The sequence below is a fragment of the Argopecten irradians genome, unplaced genomic scaffold, assembly GCF_041381155.1.
Source record: "Argopecten irradians isolate NY unplaced genomic scaffold, Ai_NY scaffold_0617, whole genome shotgun sequence".
Taxonomy (NCBI): domain Eukaryota; kingdom Metazoa; phylum Mollusca; class Bivalvia; order Pectinida; family Pectinidae; genus Argopecten; species Argopecten irradians.
Window position 1 is genome coordinate 35,034 of NW_027188084.1, and position 11,524 is coordinate 46,557.

The following is an 11,524-nucleotide window of genomic DNA, read 5'->3' on the forward strand; positions in this document are numbered from 1 at the left end:
TGAAGATTATAAAAAATGGCACTAGTATTATCATGATCAGTTTTCTGTAAATAAATGATATTGAATAGCACCATCTTAAAAGCTTTTCATACATTAATATCCCTGCTGTAAATAATCTATATAAATGAATTAGAGTACATTTTGTATTTGATATAAAAACATCTTGGCACACAAAAATAATGGGATTGAAAAATAACAAAATACAAGTTGACTAGTAAAAACTACATAGACTATTACAAACTACATGGTTGTGCAAATTATAAGATCCAAGAATGTAGCGATTTGTTGATTAACTGATGATATCAAAATAAATGTTTCTCTTAAGAAGAAGTATGCTATCGAAAATTTTACATATTTTGTGGCTTATGTTCCTACCTTCCACACAACAATGACTGTTTCCTGCAGATCAATCAAAACAGTTCAAGTGTGCTATAGTTAAGCACTAAGGTTTACCTGTTAGCTGTATAGCATGTTTGGACCGGTGCATTGACCCAAGGAAACATACAATGCTGTGAACATAGCAGATCAGAACAGCTGGAATATTTCAAACGTAATGTAGCTGTAATTTGCAAAAGTCAGATTATGCTTGTTCTTTTCAACAAGTTGGTATAATTAGTGCATGTAAGCATTTAATAAAGTATCATAAAAGCCATTCATGTAATATTGAATATCGTCTGCTTGTCCACGCAACACCTCAGCCTCAGACACAGCTAGGTCAACGCCGTGTTTTTAAAACAATAGGGTTTCAAATTACTGAAAAGGGCACGGTGCTGTGAAATATCAACTAGGTACATTATAAACATTCACGCGTTTAGTACACATCAATGAGTGTGTTATGATGATAACGCTTGCTTATTCAGGGTGACGCTGCGATGACAACATTCAGGTTACTACAGAAAACTCAGCTGGTGCACACACTTCAATTCCTGTCAATCAAATGCCCCATAGCACAGCACAAACATGTGGCTGAAGAATGTATATAGGGAGTATAGGGAAATGAGTATCCTTAACACTAGAACGAATATACGTACCCGGTCTACTACACCTTTCGGCTGGGTACGAATTGGTCCCTATGTGTCGTAGTGTAGCACTGCTTCCGAAAATCACTAGAACACAGTTTTCTATACCTTTTTGTAGGTTTCCAATTATTTTAAGCGTATACATGCATTTACATATTATTTTTGTCCTAAAACAAACATAACTACCATTCTTAATATATACCGTACCGCTCACAAGACGTAAAATTCACAACTTGTGGACTTGATATTTTATATAGTTCAGTTTTATTTCCCAGTAGGTAAGCGATAATAAAAAAGTACGATAAAATGCAAAGAAACGTTTTATAATGGTTTTTATAATCATTTACTTTGCTCCATTAGCAGTAATAGGCACCAATTGTAGCTCTAAAGACGACACCATTATCTGTCTAAAAGTCGTTTGAGCTACAATATTGCAGCTACCTTAACACCAGTCTTCTGTAACGATTGATTACACATGTATGACTCGTAAGTTTTTATTGTCTAAAATTCTATGCTCTGCGGTAAGTAATTACAAGTGTAATGCTGGTTAATTACAAGCATATCGAATGACAATATGTAGTGTAAAATGCGTCATAATTGACGTATTTTATAGTGTAGCATTCAAGGGGAGTGCTTACATAGGATTTTCGTAATACATTTGATATTGGGGGCTTTCAACATCTCATTGCCAAGTTTAAAAACTAAACGACTTTAATAATGTCATAGAAACTTTATTACGTATTTTGGTGCTATTTAAAATCACAATGTTCATACTACCGAATGCTGCTATCAAACAATGTGCTGCTGGGCGTACCAGAACCTCGGTAAATTAATTACAATGGTTTTATCAGCTCTAAGGTATCCCATGAGTTAACACAACTGAGATAGGATGCTCGTATACTCCTATAAACTCCATATCCCTTCATTGAGTTAAAACAAATGTCATGTCATATATTTTTTTTATCATAAAAATTTTTTCTCGGCTAAAAATTATCCTCTCAGGTTTGTTTTATTAAAAAAAGTATTTGTTCGACTCTTTTCGATTAAAAAGTGCCGTGACATTTAAAAACAAATAATGGCAGGCCGCTCTCGACATCGTATTGAAGAGACATAGTAACTTGATTTTTTCTTTTTACTCTTTTATCTATTACATTCGTTATGGTAATACAATAATCGTTACCATCGATCACAGGTTGTTTTAAATCCATTTCAACCATCAGCAATACATTTTGGTTGGTTATATTTTCAACCTTTTGGTAAAGAAATATAATCTTGGTTGATGTTCAAAACTAAACTCTGCCTACGTACGGGTATAAACACCCTCGATACTCCAGGGGTTCCGATCATTTACGGTCTCTACAGATCTATACAATAAAAGTATAATTCGTTTGGTTTAAATTGATTGATGAAAATTACGAAAATGCGTTTAACGTTATATGTGTCATAAATGGGCGAAAGTTTTTTATATGTTATTTTTTCCTCAGTGATCTATATAGCTACATGTTCTATAATCATTATGTTTGATGGATTAAGTCCGACTTGTATGATTTGTATGATTATGTATGATTTGTATGATTTGTATGATTTGATTTATTTGTATGTTTTGATTTGTATGATGTCTTATATACATTACTAACAACACAGGCGAAATTCTTGTTTGTATGCCTTATGTTTGTTTATTATATCTACAGAAGTCCGTTTGCAATTACTAATCAAAACACTGTGAAAATGTGGACTGATATTGTAGACCACATCTTGGCTTCATGGTTCGACCATAGGTTATCATTTCACCGCACTGTAGACGCACATAAAATGAATTTTGGCAGTATTGCTAAAATTCATTCAGAATTCGTATTTGTCTGTGTAATAACAAAATTTTTTGTGTGTGTAGAATAGAAAAAAAAATATGTATTGTTAGTATAGTTTTCAACATTTTGGTGGTGAATGAGATTAAAAGCTCTTGATCCATCAGTAAGAACACTATAACACATATAATTTATATTATAAAAATTAAATTTGAAAAAGGTATAATTCCATCAGGATTGAACGTTATGAAATGCCAACGTTTGGAAAAAATACACGTTTTATTATGGACGACATTATGTTGCAATAGCGACAGCGAAATATATATCTATATTTAGTAACAGGTGTTTCCCGCTAATTTAGTTGTATGTAATACACGTCTGAATCTCCGCCAGTCAGATTAGATTTCAGACAATTACCAGAAGGGAGGTAGAGCATATAACAGAGAAAAGGTATGTATACTCAATTTAAGAGACAGTATTGGATAAGGAGGATATTAACAAACACTGAATTAATATTCTATTTTCTTAACTGGTACATATAGATTTCTTGTACATGTTTTAAAACAACATTCACCGTCAGATGTTACACGTGTACACACAACCAATGTGTCAGTGTAACGATTTTGACATGAATATCATTAAGTGAATATCGTAAATGTAACGTCGACAGATATGTATGTCTCTTTCTGTGTACTTACGTGTTGTGGATGGTCGTGGCTTAACTTATAATAAGGGAGTGGAGGGATTAAGGGCTGAGTACATAGAGGATAGTCGAATAGTTTAAGTACACAATATAAAACTGATGTTATAAATCATGCCAAGATCACGCTTGTGTTACAAAATTATAATTGTAGATCAAAGTCCATTGTAGATAGATTGTAGATACACAAAAATAGTATTGTTAACATATTGTTGATATAATTAATAAGTATTAAGCTTATTCGTCATGTATCTGCGTATATAGGTCGTTTGTTGGTCAAATACGTGTATATATACCAATGATTTATAAGTCTCACTTATAAATCCTTGTTATATACTAAACACAGCGTCAATGGTCGATTGAAATAATGGTCGACAAACAGGTTACCATAGCCTGTTAAACTTGAGTTTAACAACCATAACCCTTTAAATACTGAGTTCCCTTACCATAGCTAAGTAATGTTGAGTTCGCTTATCATAAGCCAGTAAAGTTTTAAATGATCTTACCACAACCCAGCAAAATTTCACAAACCATAATCCCATGTACCCGATCGGGTATATTAAGCACGAAGTAAAAGCAGTGGTTAGTACACCCACGGAATGTTTACCCACTGAACTGTAGCAACACAATTATTTAGTTAATGGTTATAGTCTCATATTTAAAGGACAAAATGTTTAGAATAATTAGAATAAATAAAGAAGCATTAAATTTTTTTATGCCCTTTTTCACCAACGTTAGGTCAGTCTACATCACATTATTCTTTTTACACAGCAAACTTTACGACATTTTATGCATTTATTTCAGGATAATGCATCGATTTAATCATTAAGTACATTAATATTTTATTTAAAAGTCTTTGTAAACGTTTCAGATTAGACATCCAGCATATTGCGATGGCCGCAACATGTTGACTTATAGAAGGGATTTCCAATCCAGTAAAATATTTCCAAGAAAGAAAGTCAAACGAAAACTATCACATGGAAAGTGAATTATCGAGGCTTGCAAGCTTTTTCTCCTTTCCTTTTAATTCCCCAGTGTCTCCTACCGATCTAGTGAAAGCAGGCTTTTATTATGAGGGAAACAGGGATGAGGTTGTCTGCTATAAATGTTCATTTAAGCATCAGGGCTGGGTGAAGGGGGATGTCCCATTTTTGATCCATTCCACGAAGTCACCGCTTTGTCCACTTGTCCGAGGTGGTGATACAGAGGAAGTCACCACTGATCCGGATGACTTGATTCACCAATTGGAAGCGGTTTCCATATCAACACCGAATGGTGCTACAGGTGGTCACGTGGATTCGGATACATCTATAAATAGCTATAGTCATCATCAGCAGAAGTCCAACAATCACCAACCATCTTCTTTAGATATGAAAATTACGAAAATGCGTTTAACGTTATATGTGTCATAAATGGGCGAAAGTTTTTATATGTTATTTTTTCCTCAGTGATCTATATAGCTACATGTTCTATAATCATTATGTTTGATGGATTAAGTCCGACTTGTATGATTTGTATGATTTGTATGATTTGTATGATGTCTTATATACATTAATAACAACACAGGCGAAATTCTTGTTTGTATGCCTTATGTTTGTTTATATATCTACAGAAGTCCGTTTGCAATTACTAATAACACTGTGAAAATGTGGACTGATATTGTAGACCACATCTTGGCTTCATGGTTCGACCATAGGTTATCATTTCACCGCACTGTAGACGCACATAAAATGAATTTTGGCAGTATTGCTAAAATTCATTCAGAATTCATATTTGTCTGTGTAATAACAAATTTTTTGTGTGTGTAGAATAGAAAAAAAAAATGTATTGCTAGTATAGTTTTCAACATTTTGGTGGTGAATGAGATTAAAAGCTCTTGATCCATCAGTAAGAACACTATAACACATATAATTTATATTATAAAAATTAAATTTGAAAAAGGTATAATTCCATCAGGATTGAACGTTATGAAATGCCAACGTTGGAAAAATACACGTTTTATTATGACGACATTATGTTGCAATAGCGACAGCGAAATATATATCTATATTTAGTAACAGGTGTTTCCCGCTAATTTAGTAGAGTATGTAATACACGTCTGAGATCTCCGCCAGTCAGATTAGATTTCAGACAACATACCAGAAGGGAGGTAGAGCATATAACAGAGAAAAGGTATGTATACTCAATTTAAGAGACAGTATTGGATAAGGAGGATATTAACAAACACTGAATTAATATTCTATTTTCTTAACTGGTACATATAGTTCTTGTACATGTTTTAAAACAACATTCACCGTCAGATGTTACACGTGTACACACAACCAATGTGTCAGTGTAACGATTTTGACATGAATATCATTAAGTGAATATCGTAAATGTAACGTCGACAGATATGTATGTCTCTTTCTGTGTACTTACGTGTTGTGGATGGTCGTGGCTTAACTTATAATAAGGGAGTGGAGGGATTAAGGGCTGAGTACATAGAGGATAGTCGAATAGTTTAAGTACACAATATAAACTGATGTTATAAATCATGCCAAGATCACGCTTGTGTTACAAAATTATAATTGTAGATCAAAGTCCATTGTAGATAGATTGTAGATACACAAAAATAGTATTGTTAACATATTGTTGATATAATTAATAAGTATTAAGCTTATTCGTCATGTATCTGCGTATATAGGTCGTTTGTTGGTCAAATACGTGTATATATACCAATGATTTATAAGTCTCACTTATAAATCCTTGTTATATACTAAACACAGCGTCAATGGTCGATTGAAATAATGGTCGACAAACAGGTTACCATAGCCTGTTAAACTTGAGTTTAACAACCATAACCCTTTAAATACTGAGTTCCCTTACCATAGCTAAGTAATGTTGAGTTCGCTTATCATAAGCCAGTAAAGTTTAAATGATCTTACCACAACCCAGCAAAATTTCACAAACCATAACCCCATGTACCCGATCGGGTATATTAAGCACGAAGTAAAAGCAGTGGTTAGTACACCCACGGAATGTTTACCCACTGAACTGTAGCAACACAATTATTTAGTTAATGGTTATAGTCTCATATTTAAAGGACAAAATGTTTAGAATAATTAGAATAAATAAAGAAGCATTAAATTTTTTTATACCCTTTTTCACCAACGTTAGGTCAGTCTACATCACATTATTCTTTTACACAGCAAACTTTACGACATTTTATGCATTTATTTCAGGATAATGCATCGATTTAATCATTAAGTACATTAATATTTTATTTAAAAGTCTTTGTAAACGTTTCAGATTAGACATCCAGCATATTGCGATGGCCGCAACATGTTGACTTATAGAAGGGATTTCCAATCCAGTAAAATATTTCCAAGAAAGAAAGTCAAACGAAAACTATCACATGGAAAGTGAATTATCGAGGCTTGCAAGCTTTTTCTCCTTTCCTTTTAATTCCCCAGTGTCTCCTACCGATCTAGTGAAAGCAGGCTTTTATTATGAGGGAAACAGGGATGAGGTTGTCTGCTATAAATGTTCATTTAAGCATCAGGGCTGGGTGAAGGGGGATGTCCCATTTTTGATCCATTCCACGAAGTCACCGCTTTGTCCACTTGTCCGAGGTGGTGATACAGAGGAAGTCACCACTGATCCGGATGACTTGATTCACCAACTGGAAGCGGTTTCCATATCAACACCGAATGGTGCTACAGGTGGTCACGTGGATTCGGATACATCTATAAATAGCTATAGTCATCATCAGCAGAAGTCCAACAATCACCAACCATCTTCTTTAGATATCACACCAAACCATGATAGAGAGATATTTCCCCAAGAAAGTCATGATCGAACTAGCACTGAAGGTATTCTTCCCCATAGTAGTATTAACGACACGGCACCACCTAGGACCGTACAAAATACTAGCTCGGGTACCAATAGTACAGAATATAATGAAGGTACGTCCTCCACCGCTTCACATCCACTGGTCAGTGGTAACTTGGTCGAAGACTTGTCAATTCCATTGGTGCCAAATGAAGAACTAGTAGAGGAAATTGAACAAGAAGAGATTCCTGTGGTAATGGAACCATTAGGGATTACTGAATCTAAGCCGAAATATCCCAAATATGCTATCTTAGCTACACGACTTACAACATACCAGAACTGGCCAAGCTATCTGAATCAACGTCCCGAACAACTAGCAAAATGTGGACTATTTTATGAAGGTAGGTCATTATATAGCTGGAAAATATGTCAGTAATATGTGTATTCTTAACATTTATTAGATATAAATGATAATGAAGATATACATTTGAATGCATACAGAAGAGTTAAAAATGTATAGGACCAGGTGCTCCTAAAGCGAAACCTCGTCCTCTAAAGCGTCAGATATAGCATGCTTGATAAACATAATTATCAACATGAAAAAGATTAATATTCTGCAAATAATTCTTCATTTGCTTTGATTGGCGACGTACGTGAATCAGATCACATGTTTAATTTTAAATTCATTGATCATCACATCATCTTTTACTCTGCAGGCAGTTATGACTATGTGCGATGTTTCTTCTGTGCCGGGGGGTTACGAGAATGGGAGCCTCATGATGACCCTTGGGTCGAACATGCCCGATGGTTCCCTTTCTGTACCTTTATGCGACAACTGAAAGGCGACCGGTTCATTATGGACGTCCAATCAGGGAAGATCACTTCACAGCTACAGGTAATTCAGCATTTTACTCTAATACTGAGTAGATAGGTAATCACGCAGACAAAGTTTACTATAACACTACTCAGCGTAAAAAACGTTCCGCACAATGGATCAATACTGTGGTCAGTTAAATTAAACAAACAAACAAATGAAATGGGTTATGTATGGCCGATAAAAATCAGTTATTTTTTTTATTTTTTGGTTTAGATTTCTGCGGCTTCACCGCCTACAACTGAGACTAACCCTACAACGGATATGGACCATCCCGCTGTTATCAGTGTCATGGCAATGGGATACTCGGAAGGCAAGATGAAGAAGGCGCTAGCCGTGTTAAGAAAACAAAATGGTATAGTTATTTTCTTACACATACACATACGCGTCATTTAGAAACAGGATATAAAGTGAAATTGCTTAGTACGTATTTTCTCAGTCACTGGATTAAGAGCATTTTGATAGAATCTGATTTAGATGTATGAAGTTCAACGTTTTTTGTTTCTTTATTTTTTTAGAAAAATCGCTCACTGCTGAAAACTTACTGCAACTTGTCTGGGACCTAGAAGAAAGAGGTGAAATCAATGACGAAGACGACGAAGAAAATCAAAACAAAACATCAGAAATTACAGGAAAAGCAGGATATGATATCGGTACATCCGGCTCCACCAAATCCGGGAAAGTCCGGGATCAAGTGCCTAATAGCAGTGCACTCGACAATGTCAAATCACAACTGGCGGAGGAACATTCTTCCGCGAAAGGTAATTACAAGTGGCATAAGTTGGATGAATACGTCCTAATTTCATAGTATAAGAGAGCTATTATGATCCGTTAAAAGTGGTGAAGATTTCGTACAAGACACTTAATTTGTTTATTCCAAAAACCACAAACCATAACCATTGAGATTTGATTGTTATAATTACTTATCACCGATTTCACCATTTGCGGCTTTATTTCTCAATGCAACAATTGACGTGGACGTTTGTAACGTCGCCTTCTATTGGACGATGTAGTTGTCCAGTAATTTATAATGACTGTTTGTAACGTCGTCTTCTATTGGACGATGTGGTTGTCAAGTAATTTATAATGGCCGTTTGTAACGTTGCCATCTATTGGATGATGTAGTTGTCCAGTAATTTATAAGAAAAAATATTTAACCAGTAGACGTTTTTATGGTTCATTGTATCATAAAATACATCATCAGCACTTACTACTTTAATGCATTCATCAAGATCATTTTCTGCGTTTTCATTTCCATTTACGAAAAAAATATCATATTCTTACATGTACATACCAATGCACAACTTATTGTAAAATGACATTTTCGTTGCAGATATCGAATCTCTTGCCAACGAAAACAGGGAACTACGAGAACAGAAGATATGTAAAGTGTGTCTGGACGAGGAAGCTAGTATTGTGTTCTTACCATGTGGACATCTGGTCACGTGTCCTATGTGTGCATCACCATTGGTCAAGTGTCCAGTATGTCGGACCTACATCCGGGGCACGGTCAAGGCTATCATATCATAAGAGACAATTTATGTTATGACACAGCTACACGTGGAATCTATCCATTTTAGGTCCAAGTAAAGTAAGACATACAATACAACGCTGCTAACGTCTTAATGCAACAATAGTTATGTTGATATTGCATAATTTTATTTATCATTTTATCATTTCATTTCCATCAAAGTTATATCATTTTTGTATTGAAATTCTTTTTGGTTTTTGTTATCCAAAGTTGTGATACCTTATATGAATGTTATTGGTTAATTATTTATTTATTAACATCGTAATTAAAAACCTATTGCAGCTTTTAGGTTGATCCGTATACTGCTAATTATAGGGAAAGAATGTTATATTGTTATTTTCCATGAATTTATCTAATTTATTCTAATTTATATAAACAAAGATATATTTTTTTATTGTGTTATTTATTGTGCTTGTTATCTGTAGATTTTAATTTCTCGAATTTGTTTCTAAGTACATAAACATTCACCTGTATTATCAACATTTTTACTGTTTAAGCTGAGGTTCTCTATTAGAAATTTTACCTCATTGACATTTTGCCAGCTAGATATATGTTCTGATGTAAACTAGTTAAAAGCAACAAACCGCAAAATACATACCATCATACAATGATTATTGTATACAGGTAAATGTAACTTCCTATGCAGGTATAATTATAAACCATAAATATATACTATTATACACTTTTCAACAAAAACAAAATATGTATGGTGCTCTGTTATGATAGAATCAGTGATCTAAGATATAACTAAAAAGAAAACACAGATGCTTCATTACTTCCTACACTTACCACAAATATGTAATGAATGGAAACGACATTCTTGACATAACTATGCAACGATTACAGATATAAAGCTACATTTTGTCATTCCGCATGCCAACTGCATTACTATGTTACTCTTTTAATACAAGGATAAGTACATGTGCTATCCACTACACGAGTCAATTTTCACTATGTGTTATCATGAGATATATCGAAAATGAATGATAATGGTAACAAAATAGCACTTGGTGTTATATGAGCGAATTGCTTATTTTTCTGAGTTGTATAATATAAGGTTAATTAGTGTATGGGAATTTCAATCATATTACATGTTTAAGTGAATAGTCGGGCAAAGAAAACCAGTCTTCAATGGCCTTCCAAAAGTTATCACATATTAATACGACAGTCAAGTTCTGCTTAGTTTCCCAGTTCTGACCATTAAAGTAAAGAAAAGTTGAAAGCATTGAAAGCGAGGCTGCGTGGAAATGTAACCACGGACATAATGAGCCGGGAGGACGTTTTAGAATTCCCTTACTTTAAATTAATTTCTTCGTGAGCAGACAGATTTTGACGAGAGATTTTATTTTTCCATTTCATAAGAAATTATACTGGATACATTCACACCATTTTTACCGACTTTAGCCATCCTTGCCCGACTGTTCACTTTAACACATGTTTTGAAATTTTACTTTAGAAAAATCTATCGATGTCAAAGTGACGAACATAAGCGTATCCATAAAAATAAATATACATGTAGGGCACATTCGACCCATATCCGGTGACCTTATAACTTTCATCAAGTTATATATATATATAATCCTCTGTTCTGATGTATATACAATTAAATTACAAGGTAAATTTAGATGTTGACAATAGACTGGTGCTGAAATCATATGGTCATCTATTCTTATAATGTACAAACGTAGGCTAGACATAGAAAGTCACGATTTTTCATATGAATATTATCAAATAAATGTTATCAATTGTCAAATACAGATCATTATGTAACCGTATCAGCTATGT

The 11,524-nt window shown here is 34.1% G+C and overlaps 2 protein-coding genes across 2 annotated transcripts; both read left to right on the forward strand.

Annotated features, from left to right (window-relative positions):
- Nucleotides 1–4,501: 4,501 nt before the first annotated feature.
- LOC138313244 (putative inhibitor of apoptosis) lies at nucleotides 4,502–4,936 on the forward strand. Its single transcript, XM_069253773.1, has one exon. It carries the CDS (start codon nucleotides 4,502–4,504, stop codon nucleotides 4,934–4,936), a length of 435 nt encoding a protein of 144 aa, XP_069109874.1.
- A 565-nt stretch (nucleotides 4,937–5,501) lies between these two features.
- Nucleotides 5,502–10,701, forward strand: LOC138313245 (baculoviral IAP repeat-containing protein 7-like). Its single transcript, XM_069253774.1, has 6 exons — nucleotides 5,502–5,696; nucleotides 6,813–7,735; nucleotides 8,051–8,229; nucleotides 8,425–8,563; nucleotides 8,727–8,969; nucleotides 9,542–10,701. Exons 2-6 carry the CDS (start codon nucleotides 6,919–6,921, stop codon nucleotides 9,736–9,738), a joined length of 1,575 nt encoding a protein of 524 aa, XP_069109875.1. The 5' UTR covers nucleotides 5,502–5,696; nucleotides 6,813–6,918; the 3' UTR covers nucleotides 9,739–10,701.
- Nucleotides 10,702–11,524: the final 823 nt, after the last annotated feature.

Coding starts and splice junctions, on each gene's coding strand:
- LOC138313244 (XM_069253773.1), top strand. CDS start 4,502: ATGGAAAGTGAATTATCGAGGCTTGCAAGCTTTTTCTCCTTTCCTTTT.
- LOC138313245 (XM_069253774.1), top strand. CDS start 6,919: ATGGAAAGTGAATTATCGAGGCTTGCAAGCTTTTTCTCCTTTCCTTTT. Junction 8,230..8,424: donor AGATCACTTCACAGCTACAG/GTAATTCAGCAT, acceptor TTTTTGGTTTAG/ATTTCTGCGGCTTCACCGCC. Junction 8,970..9,541: donor GGAACATTCTTCCGCGAAAG/GTAATTACAAGT, acceptor TTTTCGTTGCAG/ATATCGAATCTCTTGCCAAC.